General features: G+C 39.6%; 1 protein-coding gene across 1 annotated transcript in view; it reads right to left on the bottom strand.

The window, feature by feature from the left end:
* Positions 1-19,206, bottom strand: part of CLASP2 (cytoplasmic linker associated protein 2) — a 121,522-nt gene that overhangs the window by 39,624 nt on the left and 62,692 nt on the right. The window contains 10 exon segments of the mRNA XM_033164958.1: positions 4,496-4,522; positions 4,664-4,765; positions 7,283-7,300; positions 9,368-9,391; positions 13,221-13,391; positions 13,545-13,600; positions 15,309-15,476; positions 15,766-15,843; positions 16,958-17,017; positions 18,963-19,033. Of these exon segments, the coding sequence (XP_033020849.1) occupies positions 4,496-4,522; positions 4,664-4,765; positions 7,283-7,300; positions 9,368-9,391; positions 13,221-13,391; positions 13,545-13,600; positions 15,309-15,476; positions 15,766-15,843; positions 16,958-17,017; positions 18,963-19,033 (775 nt within the window).

Raw genomic sequence — 19,206 nt, 5'->3', positions numbered from 1 at the left:
GACCCACAAGATTAAATGGTTGCTGGCCACAAATACAAACCCGCCAAGATTAAATGGGGGTTCCACCATACTATTGCAGGCCCATACCAATAGTTAAAGTATATGAAACGACAACTAAGGGGATACAGGTGAAGATTTGTTTATGGCAGAGATCTTCAAACTTTTGTTTTCAGGTGGCTGACTTGAGAAATCTCTGTTCTGAGCTCCGTTCACGATGCATAACAGTGGGCGCAAACACATACACCCAACACTCCTCTAATGGCAAGGGTAGGGAACAAGTGGAACCACAAATGTTGCTGAACTACAGCTCCCATCATCCCTGATCAGTGGGCCACTTTGGCTGGGGCTGCTGGGAACTGGAGTCCAACAACATCAGGCAGGCCACCCTGTGACAGGAGAAAGTTGATAGTGGTAGCAAATTGTCTTCGAGAAAGGCTATCCACCATTACTGATCTAGTTAATGAGGAATGACAAGCTTTCACGGACTGCCAGAGTTCCCTGATTTTTTTTACCACCAGATAGGAATATTTAATTATTATCACTGCTGAAGGTTCTCAATTACAGAACTGCATGGTTTAAAAGAAATACACTTTAAAAGAAATACCCTCAAAATTCATTGCCACTGAAAAACCTATGTGTGGCTTTCACTCCTTCATTTGTAATATTCCAGATAGACAAACATTTAATGGCAAATCTACACAGACCATTTCAGAAACAACCACCTGAAATCCTAAAACATTTCATTTAGAGTAAATTGATGAGTAGCAAATAATGAAGCGTATGCACGTACATTGTTTCAAATATTTAAAATAGTTTCTTCTTGCATTTTTAGGCATCTTCCCCATTCAAAGCTACTTTTAACACATGAACCGCCCTGAGATGTGAACCTCCCTGAGACCCCCCAGGTATAGGATGGTTGGGTAATTAATTAATTAAAACAACAACAACAACAACAAACAATAACAACAAACAATATTTATGTGCCTGGGTGGGCTTTCCAAAACCATAATACAGTGGCACCTCGGGTTACAGACGCTTCAGGTTACAGACTCTGCTAACCCAGAAATAGTACCTCGGGTTAAGAACTTTGCTTCAGGATGAGAACAGAAATCGGGCAGCGGCAGCAGGAGGCCCCGTTAGCTAAAGTGGTACCTCAGGTTAAGAACAGACCTTCAGAACAAATTAAGTTCTTAACCCGAGGTACCACTGTATTTTAATGATATACCAAAAATAGTATAGTGAACCCTGCCTGATGTCAATAGGCAGGGAGTTCCAAAGTGTAAGTGCTGTCACACTCAAAGATCAGCTTCTTATAGCTGTGGAACAGGTAATATGTGCCACCTGTAATGGTGCCAATTCTGCAAATCAAAGTGGTTGAGTGGGCTCATATGGGGCAAGGCAATCCTGCAAGTAAACTGGTCCAAAGCCATTAAGGGCTTTATATAAAAACAGTTAAGGGGTGGCGCTGTGGTCTAAAACACAGAGCCTAGGGCTTGCTGATTGGAAGGTCGGCGGTTTGAATCCCCACAACGGGGTGAGCTCCCGTTGTTCGGTCCCAGCTCCTGCCAACCTAGCAGTTTGAAAGTACGTCAAAGTGCAAGTAGATAAATAGGTACGGCTCCGGTGGGAAGGTAAATGGCATTTCCGTGCGCTGCTCTGGTTCACCAGAAGCGGCATAGTCATGCTGGCCACATGACCCGGAAGCTGTCTGCGGACAAACCCCGGCTCCCTCGGCCTATAGAGCAAGATGAGCGCCCTTTACCTTTATAATAATAGTTACACCTTGAACTGGGCCCAGTAACAAATTGGAAACAAGTGCAGAAATCTGAGCACAGGTGCTATATGCTGACAGTGCCCCACTCCTGTTAGTAATTGTGCTGTAGCATCCTGCACTAACTGCAATTTCCAGATCAAGCATAAAAGAACCCCCACAAAGAACGCATTGCAGTTATCCAATCTTGAAGTCACCAATTCCTCAACTGCGGTGATCAAGCTTTCCCAGCCCAGGGACGGTAGAAGCTGTTATAAAAAGTGCAGCTGGAAAATGTGCTTCTAGATTCTGAGGCTACAAGGGTCTCCAATGACAGAGTTAGATCTGGAAGCACCTTGAGCCTGTGTACCTGCACATTCAGGGCTGAGTGCCACTGCATTCAGACCAATTTATTTGACAGAGGAACCACTCATCCCTAGTGACTGTCAAGATTCAAGCTCAGCAAAGTGGGTGGATCATTGCCTCTTTCGAGGCAGCAGGGACCATCCTGCTCTGGACCCAACCAAACAACAACTCCTCCCGGGGTTATATGTTAAGTCTCTAGCAATTTTGTTTTATATTTACATTATCCTAACCATATTGTTTTTTATTATACTGCTGTTATATACACAATCACCAAAATGGTAACATGCACTTAATTTATCCACTGCAGTCTATGTAAGCTTATACTATAATAAACCAGCTAGTCTCAGAATGAGAATACTGCATATGCATGTGATAGCACTGTAACTTAATGTACTAGTTTTTCATTAACTACCACATATTGAGATCCCTTTGCATACGTGTCTGCAATAGTACTAGGGGCTTATCACACATTATGCAGAGGCAATTCCAGGTTTGTCACTGGCCACATTTGGATCATCAAAATTTGCTTAATAAGCAGAGATGTGCGTGAGCTTTAGGCACATCTGCATGCCTTTGTGCAAAAAAGCCTGGCTTGTATGGAAGCCACTAACCATAGCTCCCAGTACTAATGTAACAATAAACTATGACTAATTGCAGCTTCCTGCAGGTGCCCAAAGCTCATGCATATCTTGGCTTATTAAGCTGAGACTCATTCGTCCAAATGCGGGCATTGAATATATAATTAACAAAAAGCTACACTTAATTGAAGCTCTATAATTAGTATAATTCAGCTTGCAAACATGCCTATTATAATCACCAACAGTTTGTGCAAACGTTAAGACATGGGGTAGTTAGTGAGTGAAGTAGTTCATAAAGTCTCCATAATCCAATGATTTGCTATGCGCTCAGAAGCGGAGCCAACTCTTAAAATCCATTAGCAATAAAGTGACGAAGATACGCCTTCTAGCACTGAGTGCAAGATTTTGCAAAAACATGGGGCCAATAGCTGTCATTGCAAGACACAGCAAATGAAGCTGTTTTGTCTTGTTGCATTGAGCTTATCTCTATCACAATGATCTCTTCTTGCTTACATTATTGGGTTACAGCTAGTTTTGTCATGTGCAATTTTTCTATCTCGTAGAACACACCATTTGTATGCTATATTAAACCCTTAAAGCAGAGTGTTAAGATTGAATTCCAGACCCACACATATTATTTACAATGCCAAAAGAATGGGCTTTGAATGGAAAGAAAAACAGAGGCATATTCTAAGTCCACATAATTAACATCAGGGAATTAACCCTTTAAGCAATCTCCTGGAATGAAATAAAGGAATTATTAAAGTACACCAATAAGAGTCTTCTTTCATATACATAAAGTCCCAGGCACCTGCAGATGATGGGCAGTTGCAAATATTTGCATTAAAAATGACAACAATTTAATCATAATACAATACTCAGCTCTCAGGTATTTTTTATCCCACTTTGCCTTCCAATATATCTCTACTGCAGCTAGGGAGAGTCTGATATAGTTTTCTAATTCCTGTCTCTATGCTAATAAAATTGTCTTAATAGGGACATTTGCCCACATACTCTTAGGGTATTCCTCATTTGTATATTATCTTCTATGGGTATCCAAAAACACTGGCAATATTTCCTCTACATAATTTGTGAAGTGGAGAAAAATCTCACTGAACTATGCCCCTACACCTTTGGAATTTACATCCATCAATATCTACAAGTTACACTTCTCAGGTAGACAGGGAAAAATAAATGTGCTGCAGTAGGTGTGTAGTAAACATTCCCTATGGTGTAAGAAATGCAGGGATGACAACCCCCTATCTTTCTTCCTTGGTGCTAAAGTGAGAGTATGGGGTGCATCTTGTTATTGAGTTGAGATCAATGTTGTATAGCCTTTTTCCAATACCAGTATTTGAAAATCAAGCTGATTTAAACCTAAAGCAACTCTATGTTAAAACGACAGAAAAAAACCCAAAGTGTCTCATTAAGTAAACGACTGTTTAATAATGAAACAAAATCTAGTTGTCTCCCTCATCCTATACACGCTGCATATATTTTCTATGGCATCATGAACATAAACTATCAATTCACTCTTTATTCTCTGTTTTAAAAACTACACTGTTTCACAATGCACCTTCATTTGTAAAGTCTCCATATAGTCTAATCACAATCCCTAATCACAGGAATAATTTCACAATTCCTAATCACAGGAATAATTTCTTAGTGGGGTTTTTTTAAAAGCAATTTTTCATTTTATGTTTCATATCTTGTTCAAAATAACACCACACGGACTATAAGAGACTCCAAAAGCATGCAGACTACTGACCCGAAACACTGAAACACTGAAAAAAAAATATACCTTCATTTTTGTCTGGCGACGATGAACCTATGGCACAGAACAACAACTCAGTATGTAGTGTTTTTAAATATATATATACTTGACCATATCCTTTGGTCAATGATTGTACACTATGCATATGGCTTAATGTTATTAACAGAGTAAGAACGACAACATAGAAATACATACGCTGAGATTGAGACACAACTTTTGTTCGACTACGGCCTCTGGAATCCGTCTTTGAGTTTCCCATGCCAATAGAGGGTGCTGAAAGCTTGGTTCGCACACGTCCTATAAAGTGAAACAACAAGAAACAAGCAACACATGGCACAAGTATTAGAGAAATATTTCCGTCTCCTGAAGAGAAACATTAAAGCAGTAAGGCTGTTGCTCTAAGCAGTTATTTTACAGCTAGAGGATGAAATGCTAAAAAATACAGACTAGTGCAGATGCTCCAGTCACAACTTCTCAATACACCAGAGAATGGCAGAAATGCAAACTTCAAAAAGGAATGCAGAGTGCAAAATTTTGCCCGTGTCTTGCTGTGACTGTGAATATTTAATTTAATAAACCATAATGATCGCAGGCTTTCCCATGACCCTGTCTCCCTTTTTCTAGTTTAAATACTTTTGGTTGTATGCAGTGGTACTGCTAAGCTGACATCAGGAGGAGGAGGGAAGCAATTTTTAGTATTTCTCCCACCCCTCTACAGTCCCCACAATCCCTAAAATTTGCTTCAGAGAGTTGGAGAAACACAAAATCCTATTCTCCATACTTAAGCTGGACGTGTATTTCTCTTCTCTCAAAGAGCTAAGATGAAAACAGCTCTGAAACTATCCAGTTAATAGTTCTGCAATGAAGGGTTAGCAGGATGGATTTGAGACGGCACAGGCACAGAGCTCTCCAGGTGGTTATGGATTCTACCTTCCATCAGCCCCCAGGCAGCATGGCAAATGGTCAGATATGTTAGGAGTTGTAGTCCAGCAATACCTGGAGGACAAGGGGTTCCCCATGCCTGAGTTAGCAGGATGCTTAGGTTTAAAGAGGGGGGAAATAAATTTTGGTTCCTAATATCCCATTACTCTAGCAGAGTGGTTCTTAATCCGGAGTCCCCATGGGGTCTGTGAATCAGGCACACACAGAAAAAGGATTCTTCCAATGCAAATAAAATAAATTGCATGTACGGTAAATTTTTGTCTTAATTTATGAATTTGTATTTTTCTAGGGAGGAGGTCCATAGCTTTTATTAGGTTTTCAAAGGCGTTCATGACCCAAAAAAGTTTAAGAACCGCAGCTCCAGCATTTAAGAATTGCTAATGGTAGATATTGCTGAATATTAACATAGAACCCAGAAGAAAAGTAGAAAGTTCAGTACAGTTCAGTGTATAATCTCATTCAATATAGTTCTCATAATTTTTTGGCTCCCTAAAGAAAGATTTATTCATCAAGTAGAGAAATAAGCTCACAGAAAGTCTAGAAGTATTATTTCCTCAGCTACTAGAAAACAATGTTATCCATGTTAAGTTTATTATGCACAAACAGGTTTGGCTAAATTCAACACAATAACACCCATGCAGTGACAGTATCTCTGCCATCCACTGTAATGGTTAGATGGTGCTTAAATGCACAAAGACTTTGACCTGCACAAGGCAGGAATACAGAGTGCCACCATTTTGGTATGATGCAAAAGGACCAGAAAGACATGATCCAGCTTCCACTGCAATAATAATGATGAAAACTCAAATCCACGTGGCAATCACCCTCATTTTTATCTGAATCTATATATTTGCTTATCGGTGCTAAACTTAGGGTTGGAATACTGGTCAACTGATCAGTCATGTTCACCTATTTGAATATTGGTCAAATATTGTCAAATATTTCAAGAATGTCATTGTGTTGATTAATATTTCATTTCATGAGGGTGTGATTCATTAGCAAGGGCAAGAGTGAGGGCATCTTGACCCCTAGCCTTGCTGCAGTTAGAGGCAAACAACAAAAAAACTTTCCCACTGACTACATACTATAACTGCAGGTATCTTCAAGCAGGAACACAAGCAGTTATCAGTGGCAAAGGCTGGGTATACTTTTAAGCCAGGATCAAGGAGACCCAGATTCCCTCAGTCATGAAGCTCATTAGGTGATCTTAGGTCAGTTGCACAACTCAGTCTAAACTACCTAACAGGGGTATTGTGTGGATACAGTTAATATACAGTCTTGAGCTCCTTGCAGGAAAGGAAAGAGTAAAATGTAGCAAAATTAATCATAACTTTCCATCTTTAAAAAGTCAGTGTCATTGCTTAGTGCTGGGACATATTGCAATTACAAAACAAAGGTAAGCACAGTATTAAACTTTTTGATGAACATCATTTTTGCATTCTTGTAAAGTTAATGTTTTAAAGACCATTTGACAATACTTGACCGCAGCTTGAAGGACCGGCCTCAGCTTATGTATCTACTTGATTTCCAAGAGAAATTTCAAGTCCAAATAAATAGTAGCACCTGCTTCCCCAAAGCATGAGAATGTCTGTCTAGCATGTTGAAATATCCACCAAAAAACTTTGCACATCTAAAATAAAGTGGGCATCAATACATTTTTATTGTGAATGGCTACTTGGAAAAAATATAAAACAAACACAATATTTTGCAAATAAATATTGCAGCGACAAAACATTATTAGGCAAGCCAACTAATGAATTAACCCTGGAGGTCATATGAGGGACTATATACTCTGTATAATGCCGTTGCTTGTGATAATGAAAATATAAAGATGAAAGCATTTGATTTTTAGCAGAAGCTTCATTCTCTTACCATCCTCAGAAGCTGTTCCTAAATGGGAAAAACATTAAACAATGATATTCCAAGTAGATTTTTTGAATTTGGTAAGCAATCACTCTTTGGTTTCCTAAATGTGTATATATGAAAAAGTGTATTATATGAGATTCTAGTCCATTAAAAAAAATTTTTATGCAGTTACCCTGCTACATTCTTTGTCTGATGAAAAGTTCTGTATTGCACCTATCCACCACCAGTTACAACTGCTAAAATTACTTTTTGACATAGCTGTACAACAGATCTGGCATAATGTGCAGAAACAGATAAACTTTCAGAAACATTCACACAACTAAATCCAAAACAATATTCAAAACTAGCTTTACTTTAGTGGGCAGTCTTGAAAGCCATGAACATCAAATCAAGAGCATATTTTCAAACTAAGTGCATTCTGAACAGACTAATCTTATGAAATCCAGCATAACAAGTGATATCCAACGAAGTCATGCTTAGAACAGAGCCAATGAAATTACTGGACTTAAGTACTGTATTTAAGTCCACTGATTTCAATGAGTCTTTCCCATGACTTAGCTGAATCACACCCAAATAAATCAATTGTGGCCGAGTCAGAAAGGGATAGTTGCAAAGGGGCCTGGTCAAGGTATGATGCAAACATAATTGAATTAAGATGCAAAGTACTCTCTTTCTAGAACCACTGTCCAACAAGAGGATACAGAGGCATTAACAATGACAAATGTGGGAAATGATATACAGTTGTACCTTGGAAGTTGAACAGCTTAGTTCCTGAACATTTTGGCTCCCGAACGTCGCAAACCCGGAAGTGACCGCTCTGGTTTGCGAACTATTTTTGGAAGCTGAATGTCCGACAGGGCTTCTGATTGGCTGCAGGAGCTTCCTGCAGCCAATCAGAAGCTGTGTTTTGGTTTTCAAACGTTTTGGAAGTCGAACAGACTTCCGGAACGGATTCCATTCGACTTCCAAGGTACAACTGTATAACAAATTGAAAAAGATGTTCAAAATAACATTTATAAAAAACCCCCAGAAGTTTTCCTTTTGGGAATTATAGGAGAACTACTTGAACTGTATAGAATTTTTTTCATGTGTGAGACTATAGTGGCAATAATGTTATTTGCCCAAAAATGGAAAGAAGAAAAAGTCCTGAGGAAACAAGAATGGATACAAAAACTTATGGAATATGCAGAAATGGCGAAACTTACTGGAAAAAGAAGAAATCAAGTTTACAAAAGAATGGAAATGGTTTACTGAATATTTACAAACAAACTGTAAATAGATAAGAACATTGGCAGGATTATTGCAATAACCTGCAGTTTTATAAGAGTATATATTTAAAATAGATGAATAAATGAATAGGTTAAGTTAATTTGGAATATGCAGGAAATATAAAAAAAAAATGAAGGAACCGCAGAAAGAGGGTGAAGCAAGTAGAGTTTTGAAATGTTAAAATGATTGTAAAACTATTGAAATGTATATAACTGAAAATCAAAAATAATATATATATTTTTAAAAAGGGAAAAAACAATGCCAAATGTGCAAGCACTGTGTGTGCCACTGAGACTGAGATACTACTGGCTTGGCTCCAGTTACATTACTGCTACTCTAAGGCCATTTCCTGAACATATGAAAGCTTCAGAAGTGGTTTCTAATGCAGCCCAACAAGCTGCTGAAATGGAACACACAATTCTAGTGAGCATAATCAAACTACTGAGTTCCCAAATTTGCAACCCAGAAATGCAAAATAATCAAGACTGTCTGTTTCAGAAAGCAAAATATTAACACGACAAAAATTTAACTGTACTGCTCCTACTAATGATTGTCTAGAAAATGAAGATTTGTTGTTATTTTGAATGTCAGTAGCTAAAGTATTAAGAGAAGGTAGTTCAAAAACTGATCAGGCATATAGATACATATAATAGCAATGTTGTATTAGAAGCTGACAGACATAATTCAGACCTTGAGATTAATGTGCAATGTGTTAGTGAACAAATAACATTAGTCACCAATGAAATTAGTGTACAAACATCTATTTTATGAACAGATTTCACAAGATTAATAGTTTAGAAATCAGACAAAACAGGGTCTTACCATCCATCTTGTCAGAAGTATCCTCTTTGTTGGAAGAGCAGGCAAAGAAACAGGGAAAACTTAGTGTGTTAGATAAACCGTGTTGACAAGAGAGTCAAAGAACATTCAGTAAGGAAACTAGAAAGTTTACAGACACTTGCATCTTGGTTAAAGCTGAGGGCTATTATTGAGGGCTGAGTGCTCTTAAACAGGGGCGTCTGCAAGGGCATTTAGTGGGGGAATTTGAGAGGGAAGCCCAGAGTACTGTCTCAAGAGACATGGAGGGTGAGGGAGCTGCTGCAGTGACATGCAACACCTACACCATGCAAAAGTACACGTGTAGCAAGTGCAAATTGGTTGCCTTTCTGGAAGAGAAGGTACAGCAACTCGAGGCCCATCCCCATTGAGCCATACTTTGAGTTACACGGTGAGATACAGAGTTTCGTGATAGAGCTGAGCGGGCTTTGCTAGAACAGCAACACAGGACGGGTGCCCCTGGGAAGATAACTCCTTGCAGGTGATGAACCCCTGGAGCAATGTGATGCACAGAAGTAGGACTGTCGGGATCCATGCTGTGTCATTGAAGATGCAAAATCGATTCCATGCTCTCACCTTGGACCCAGATTCTGGGCCAGAAGAGCTAGGACAGCAGTTGCCAACCTCAGAATAATATACCAAGGCGGGTGTGAAAAGTACAGTGCCCAGAATGATCCCTGACACCCCCACCCCCCAGAGGAGGAAGAGACAGGAAGAGATGGAGGTGTCGTTTTCCATTCTTGACCTAACCTCTTCATATCCCAAGATTACTGATCATGGATGAGTATGCTGATAACCCACTTGCTACCTTCCAAGGAAATGATCGCAGAGAAAGAGAATTGCAGTCTGGAGAAGGCAAGTTTGAGAGGAAGGAGTAGGAAGTACTTGAGCCACATGATTCTCGCCTATGCAGCCTATCCCAATAATATCAAGATCTGGTTGAATCAATTGACATCTTATGCCCTTTTAAAATGTGGTTCTTTTTTGGGGGGGGGGTGTTATTAGGTTGTTGTTTTTATTTTGATTATATATATTATGGTTTTATATTTTGATTTTGTTCTGTGAACTGCCCTGAGACCTCCTGGTACAGGGCGGTATATAAATTCAACAAATAAATAATAAGATAAGCTCCAATAAATGAGAAGGCAAGACTCCAAAACAGCAGTTGTAGACCGTAAAACACTCTGAGGTTGCTTTGAAAAGCACAGTGTATAGAATGATTCCTGTCACTCCACAGAAGAGGAAAGATACATGGTGGTGACTCCCTACTGAGGAGGACAGAGGCAGCAGTATGCAGAGGAAACAGGATATCCCAGGAGTAGGGCTGGGAGGTTGTGGACTCTCCTCCTTTGGAGTTTTTAAAATAGAGGTTGGATAGCCATCTGTCATGTATGATCTAGTTGGGATTTCTGCACTGCGGGGGGCTGGATTAGATTACCCTTGGGGTCCCTACCAACTCTATTCTATTAGCATTTTCTGATATTGTACAAGGATGTGAGTGAATTGTTTGAACTATAATGCACAAAGCAGGTTGCCTATTTGTGCTTCAACAAAGCACGGTTGACGGACTGAACAATCAGGTCAGTTAATCCAGCTTCTCATTGGCCTCAGTCCTCTCAAATAAATGAGTTATTCAACGTTCCATTTGGTTCCATTTGGTCCCTTTCCTCCAACGTGGACTAGGTAAGAGGTTATGTTTTTGCAGCTGACTGCATCTTCAACACTGACTTTTATGGAGTACCCGATTGCATTTCTGAGCACTGTTGTGAAGCCTCTCCTGTATCTGTGAGCTCAAAGAATTCTGCGAGCACAGTATGGAAAAGTGACCCTGGGTTATGCTAGGTGTGAGGAGCTGAACCTGGACTGGCCATCAGGACAGAGGTCAGAATATTCAATACAGGCGCAATCAATCTGGGCACCCCAGTGCGTCTCTGGAAGCAGAAGCTGAGGTCTGCATTCTGGTATGGTGGTAAGGGCATGTCACGGTAGTTGGGAATTGGTGAGAGTTGGAATTACTGGTTCCACATGTAGGCTATAATAGGAATGGGACCAAAGCCAACAAATATATCTAAAAACGGCACCGTCTAGATGGAGGGGATTATCTAGAACAAGTTTTACAAGCAATTACTTACTAAGTTTGTGGTGGGGTTTTTACCTATGATTGTCTCTTAAGTAATCTTTAAGGCAGGAAGAATCAGAGCAACATTCTCCCGGACACAGGAGTGGTTACTCCAATCTTTTTTTTTCTGGCTAGATGTCAAGCTAAGCCACCCAAGAAGCAATTTGGGTGCCGGTCAGGACCAGATGAGTGGCAAACTAACCAAGTTGCATTATAACAAGTATCAGCAAGACCCAATATCATTTTCCTTCCCTTTCACTTGCATAAAATTGGGAATATATATTTAAACTTAAGTGTACACGATGCCAGCTTTGCCAATGCAATACAAAAAATGTATCGTCCTCCAACTAAGTATTTTCAACACAAAGCTGCTATTGGAGTGCACTTCCTCTACTTGGTAAAGCAAGAGGACCTTCCTTGTTAAACAACACAAAATTATTCTGAATTTTAACAGTTTTTCACACATTAATATCTCATCTACCATGCCTCTTTACTTATGTCTACCATCATTCGTACAATCAGAATTGTTGAGAATTTGAGTTCTTATAAAAAAGATTTAACACCAACTTCCTGTATCATAGCAAAGGAGAAGGCAGACCAGGGGAGAGCTTTTTTATTCCTGCTGCAGCCTGAAGCACCACCACAATGCATGTTAGCCAACCCTTGCTTAACACCCAAAGTGTCCCTAATCATTAGCCATCACCCAAACTAGAGGGAGTCATGATTCTAGCAAACAACACTCAAAATGGCTGATGGGACCAATGCCAGTGGAACATTCAAAATCACACTAGCTCTTTTTTTTAAAATAGCTCCATAAAATACACATTAGACAGCCATACAAAACCTCTCAGCACACATTAGGTACAACAGCATCCTTGCAAAATGAAGAAACATTTTTCATCAAAAGCTGAGAAAACAGTAACTAACTACAACCAAGACATCAGCAGTCCATCTCTCTGTTGCAGGAAACCAAAGCTGATACTGATCGTAAGCGGTGTTAGAAACTGAAATATGAAAGACAGGAGCTAAATGGCACCTTAAACCTGGGTTATGGGTGCAACAACGGAATGTCTAGGCGCACTTTTTCCTAATAAGAATACAAAGCTGAAAATGAACAAACTGCAGCTCAAATATTAGGTTCATTTTTCACATGGTCTAGTCCTTTCCCTGCCTAGCCCCCTAATATTCTTAAGAGGGTCTCTTCTCCAGCCTTCAGAGAGTGGCTGGAAGTGGGGATGCAGAAAAAGGTCCTCCTATCCTTCTACTCTGCAGTTTTAATCTGAAATCTTAGGTGCAGTACTGTGCCGAGAGCTCCGAAACAGCTCACACTAATGAAATTCTCTGCCGCAAAACGCACCTAGAACAATGGGAGTTTCGAACACTGATCCTAAGCATGTTTACTCTCAGTAAGTCCTAACCAAGTCCATTTACAATTGCTCCTCAGTAAATAATTTTAGGATTGAAGTTTGAGTACTCTTGATGCTAGAATGAACTTTTCACCAGTCCCCACCCCGCAACAAACCACAGAGAAGTGAACAAAAAGGTGATTTAATTGAACCAGGAATAACCAGGAATAACCAACTAGGCAACAACAGCCTTTCGGTTTACAAAGCTGGGTGTCTCAGAAACATCACTGCAAGTGCATACACAAAAGATATATTTAAATTCACAGAGAAATCCAATAAGCAGCTTATTATATCATTAAACTGATTCCCTCACCTAGTGAAGCATATGATCCTGGAGGTAGACCAGCGGCTGCTAAACGGCCAGCTCCCGTTGGCTGACCAGCAGCATGACGTGCCTTCGCTCCAGCAGCAGCATTGACATCTATGTCGCTGCGAGATCTCTGTAGCATTCCTGGGCTTGGAACAGACTTGGTAGTTCCTGCAACTGGGATTAAAGGTAATGAAATTGCATATATCATGCATCCCTTCTTATTAAGCGTACAGTTGTTCTTGCTTAATAAATTAATTTTGCACCGCCTTTTAAAAAGATGCTACTTCTAGAACTTCCAAAGAGAGTTTTTAGTACACAAAGAATTACCTCTGCCAGCCATAGTTGTTGAACCGGATGTGGACCATTTTGATGCGAAGGGACGACTGAAACAAAGGCAACAGTTTTAGTAAGGCATGTTCTTAAACAATTTACAACACACTGAAGTATTCTTTCCCCTTCTTCATTCTGTATGAATGAATATGTCTAGTGAATATGCAAATCCATTTTACTGGCTAACATCATCCTGCTATGGAGCAGATAAGGCCTTTTTAAAGGTCTTAAAGAAGCCCATACATTTTATCGAGAACTTTAAACAGGCACTACTATCTTTTTATACAAAGCTGTTAAGTTGCATATAAAAGGTGCAACTGGGTACTTTGAATACTTATGAAGAGTTCCTTTGGGTGCATGTAAAGTCTACATCAGGTAGGGCTTGAGCTCCACCAAGTGGTAACAGGCAGATTTTGCTGTGATGGCTTGCATCTGCAATACAAGAGTGTGCCCTTCAGACTGGCATTATCCCCAATGTGTTCACCTCCATCTACAACAGATACTGTATCTACACTTATCCAGGTGATCTTCTGCTCAGATTCCTGGCACAAGAAGACCTCTAAATCACGCCAGCCTCCCTGAAAGATCTGTGGTTCTTGATCAATACCATCAAGAGCTAGCTGTTTCATTTACAGTGCCTCCTTCACCTGGAAGTCCTGGTAGACTCTGTTGCAGGAAACATGGCCTTGTTTCCTATGGGTGGGCATCATCAGTGTTAAATGGGAATGTGGAGGTAGTCCTCCACCAGATTTACTGATGACAAGGTTGACTTGCTCTTCTACAATCTTGGTTATTTTTCTCTTTAACAATACTTTCCACCAGTTTTCCTGGGACAGATGTTAAACTGACTGACTTATAATTAGAAGGTGCCCTGGATCCCTTTTTAAAAATTGGGTGTTGTATTGGATACTATCCAGTTCTCAGATCTGGAGGCTGATTTGAGGGACAAGTTAAATATTCTTGTCAGAAGATCAGCAATTTCACATTTGAATTATTTGGAAAACTCTCAGGTGATTGCCATCCGACTCCAACGGTTTGTCAGTTTCTGTCTATTAGGCCCAGAACTTCATCTCTCATCACCACTCGTTGCCCTAAGTTCCCAACTCCCTCCCTACAAAAGTTAGCTCAGGCACTGGGAACTGCCCTTTACCTTTCACTATGAAAACTATGAAGATGGAAGTAATTCATTCAGCTTCTCCATCTCCTTATCTTCCTTTAGCACACCTTTGAGTCCTCTGTAACCAAGGCTGAGATTTCTGCCTTGCAACAGTTGGATTTTCTGCTAATTCTCAAATTCCTGTGGACAAGCACTGTGTTTTTATCAAGGCTTGAGAAGTAGGATCCATCTCCTGCCAAATTAGGACTGTTGAAGCAGGCGGAATATTAGAAAGGCTCTGTGACTCGACTCGACATGTTCAAGTCCTACCTGATGTAGCCTTACCTGCACAGAATGTAGATTTGCACTCAAAGGGGCATATCATTGAAACATAGCTGTCAACCTTCCATTTTTTTTGCAGGAAATTCCCCTATCAGTACTATACTATAGACTATAGTACTGATAGGGGAATTTCCCGCAAAAAAAGGGAAGGTTGACAGCTATACATTGAAAATAATACAAGCCGTGCATATTATTCAAGTGTGCATATTATTTATGCCTGTGGATCCTGACTTGGCAAATGGGGTACATGTATGGGGTATGCTTTTGCACACAGATCTTATCTGGATTATTGTGAAGTTATTTTATTCTAAAATGACCCTTACTTGAGGCTTTCCTGTGAACTGGAGGATGACCTGTCAGACTGTGGAAGTGATGCAATACTACCCGAATTCTTTAAGTATGTATGCAGGCTTCTTTGATAGGATGGCTCAAGATTATTATACAACGACTCTGCTTCACCAGGAAAATGATTTCTTAGACCTAGGTAAGTCCTGCAAACAAATTACATAATATTTATTACAGGGGTATTGTATATCCAAGTATTAAAAAGAGAAAAATGGAAGCAATAATCCATCAACACCAATGAAGAATAAACTAGGAAATTTCTGATATTAAAATTTAGTTGAGTAAAGTCTCACCATTCATCCCAAACCTATGTTGTCCAAGCACATATAGAATAGAGAAATACGGTTGCTCCTTTAGATATAAATGAAATTCTTCCTCTTAGAAAGGCATCAATACTGTCTAGAGTAAAACATTTAAATGATCCCTGACTCTTACTTTCTTGCCTCCACTCTTGCTTCAGCATCAGCATCATGAATACCCTTTTTGATAGTTTCAACCAAGACTGCTGCATGCCTAAAAGAGAAAATCCAAGTCCAGCATTATATATAAAATATGCATATTGTTTCATGAATAAGTTTAACTAAATGCTTCCCCCCGCCCAAATTCTATGTTAGTTCTTCTGTGAGGGGGAATTTCCATAGCACCCATGAACCACCTTTCAAAAAAAACAAAAACAAAGCACTGCATCAAGATTTTAAAGTGGTCAAAGAAATGGGAAGTAATTTGAATCTGCTTCTATGGTTAAGGAAGATACAACAAATCCTTTAGCGTGATGTACAGAGGAGCTACTCATAAGTACTGTGGCACTAGTTGCTGCTGCAACAAAATCACTGAATATGGTAACTTTGTTACAATAATAAAAATGCTAGGATTGGCAACTTTCATACATAACGGAAATAAAATTTGTGCTTCTTTGCAGAGAACAGCACATAACATTGTAAATGGAACTGGAAATATTGATTAGAATGGGTCACATACCTCCCCATGCCTGCTTTTGAGGAAATCTACACCAAATTATCTATCTCTGTGCTATCTAGTAAGACTGAAATACTTCACTTAAGAGTCCATTTGTACAGACAACAGCCCAATTTGCATGTAACACTAAGCCACAATATGTTTAGCCAAAATGAGGATGGTTTGAAATCTGAACTCGGACCAGCAGACTAACTGTGGAATGTTTTCTGGCAACACACCACAAAGTAGAGCCACGATTTGTTGCTGACCTACAGACTGTGGCTTTAAAACTATAGTGTGCTATTATATCTCAGTTCAACCATGGCTTGTTTGAATGCCCCAAGATGATCTCCAGGCTAACAAGGTAAGAGTAGCTGGAAAACAAACCTAGTTTTGGAGAATCAAGCCAAGGCTTGCTTGCACATCTATGGGATTTCTCGCTGTTTGTTGTTCAAAACACTGTTTGATCTAAAAACTACTTAGTCTAAACTTCAAATACTAGCCTCACTAACAACAACAAAACAGAACTGCCTCTCTAAATAAGTCAACATTATCTTATCTTCTGATTTTTTTAAAAAGGGTCTGAAACAGCAAGTAGATCCAATTGTTAGAATAACTTTACGTTTATACTTGTAATATTAAAGCAGAGGTTCATGTCAGCTGTAAATCATACCTTTCCAAGGAATGCGTTTGCCACTCTTGTAACAACAGGTCTAGAAATTCAAAAGAGCGCCTGAAAAAGACAAGGGCTAAATTCAGAGTTTGATTATTGCCAAGTCCAGGAATCTGAAGCTCCTATCAAGATGGTATGCACAGGAGGATATTCAGAGCATATGCGTTGAAATTAATGGACCTAACTTAAGTCATGTCTACTGATTTCAATGTGTCACCTCTGAAAAAAAAAACTGTATTGAACAGCACCCACACATTCACATAACAAAAACTGTCAAAGAAATATCAATATTTTCAAAAGGAGGGGGTTCCATGACTTGGCTTTTGAAAAGCTGTCCACAGTACTTAGCTAATTGGGAACCACTGCCTTAAGCAGCACTAAAATCACAGAGTATTAATCCCCATATATTTAATATGTCTCGCAAAGCGCAATGTTTTTATTCATGAGTACTGAAATGGGACTCACCCCACTGAATTCTGTTGCATATCAAAGGGGAAGTCTGTATTACTCTTTTGTCCTGTGATGTAGCTCTACTGCCTGCCCTACTAGGCTGGCTATTTCATTACATTTACCATCATTAGGAAGAATTCTTCTTGGCAAGCATCACTACACTGTGCACATTCAGTCTGATTTTACTACTACAAGTCTGATTTTACTACTACAGTACTGTTGCAACTGGCTTCTGTTTATACAGGATTCAAGAGCAGCAGTAAAGCTGGCTGCTGTTTTGATACTTTCCCTCTGCCTTTTTGGTACACTTGTTAATTCTAAATAAAAACATATACTCTGCTAACATCAAGAATGCAAGTACGTGTGAGAACAGGACTTTTTTTTTTTAAATGTTGAATGCAATTAAAGATGATGTGGAGTTCTACATCCACTCATCAAAAATGCAACCCAGGCCCACTTGTAAATATATGACAAGTTTGTTCCTGGTCTGTGATTTGACCTTCCTTCATCTTATCTTCAAATTTATATCATCTTAACAACATAAAGCAATACAACCAGCAAAACACACACACACACACACACACACACACACACACACCCAAGCAAATAAAAATAAAAAGACTTCATGTCGCAAATGGAGTTGTTATTGATTGATTGAATTTACAGGTATATACTGCCCTATACCCGGAGGTCTCAGGGCAGTTCGCAGAACAAAATCAAAATATAAAAGCACAAAATAAAATCAAAATAAAAACAACAACCCAATAGCTGCCGCCCCCCCAAACCCCCCACATTTTAAAAGGGCATAGGATGTAAACCAAATTAACAAACGGCCTGGTTAGAAGGGAAGAAGAAGAAGAAGAAGAAGAAGAAGAAGAAGAAGAAGAGTTTGGATTTGATATCCTGCTTTTCACTACCCAAAGGAGTCTCAAAGCGGCTAACATTCTCCTTGTCTTTCCTCCCCCACAACAAATACTCTGTGAGGTGAGGGGCTGAGAGACTTCAGAGAAGTGTGACTAGCCCAAGGTTACCCAGCAGATGCATGTGGAGGAGCGGAGACACGAACCCGGTTCCCCAGATTACGAGTCTACTGCTCTTAACCACTACACCACACTGGCTCTCATTTTTGCTAGGCGCCTAAAGGTGTATAATGAAAGCGCCAGGCAAACTTCCCTGGGGAGAGCATTCCACAGATGGGGAGCCACTGCAGAGAAGGCCTGTTCTCATGTTTCCACCCTATGGACCTCTCAAGGAGGAGGCACACGAAGAAGGGTCTCAGGGTCCTGGTACATTCATATTTAACATTTTAAGTTTTACAATGAATCCTATACGTGTTGAAGTCGCACTGAGAATAATGGAACGTACAACCAGGTAAGTGTGTAGAGAACTGCCGCCTTTATTGTGGGATTGTGACAACGCACAATAAAGTTTACGCTACATATCAGAGTTAAAGCAGAGCCTAACTCCTGAAGATGAATTCCACTCATTTCCTAAAACCCTTTCTTGAAATCAAGGAACATTATACCCATAAAGCTTGCTATTCATAAATGCTCACCTCCTGACTGCAACAGATTTTGAGGTACAGTTGCTGGTTATTAAAGGTATGAGTCTGGGCACATGGGTATGCTGAAAAGAGAGTGAAAAAAAAGCTATCACAAGGCATTCAATACTCATAATAAATTTTATGTAGCATTAGATTCATAAGGTTGCAGTTCTATAGCATTTATAATTTTTGGCGCAATGGTGGCTTTAAGCATAAGGCTCACAATTTTATTTATTTAACTCAAAATAAATTGAGC

The sequence above is a fragment of the Lacerta agilis genome, chromosome 12 (assembly GCF_009819535.1).
Source record: "Lacerta agilis isolate rLacAgi1 chromosome 12, rLacAgi1.pri, whole genome shotgun sequence".
Taxonomy (NCBI): domain Eukaryota; kingdom Metazoa; phylum Chordata; class Lepidosauria; order Squamata; family Lacertidae; genus Lacerta; species Lacerta agilis.
This window is presented reverse-complemented; position numbering and strand designations above follow the sequence as displayed.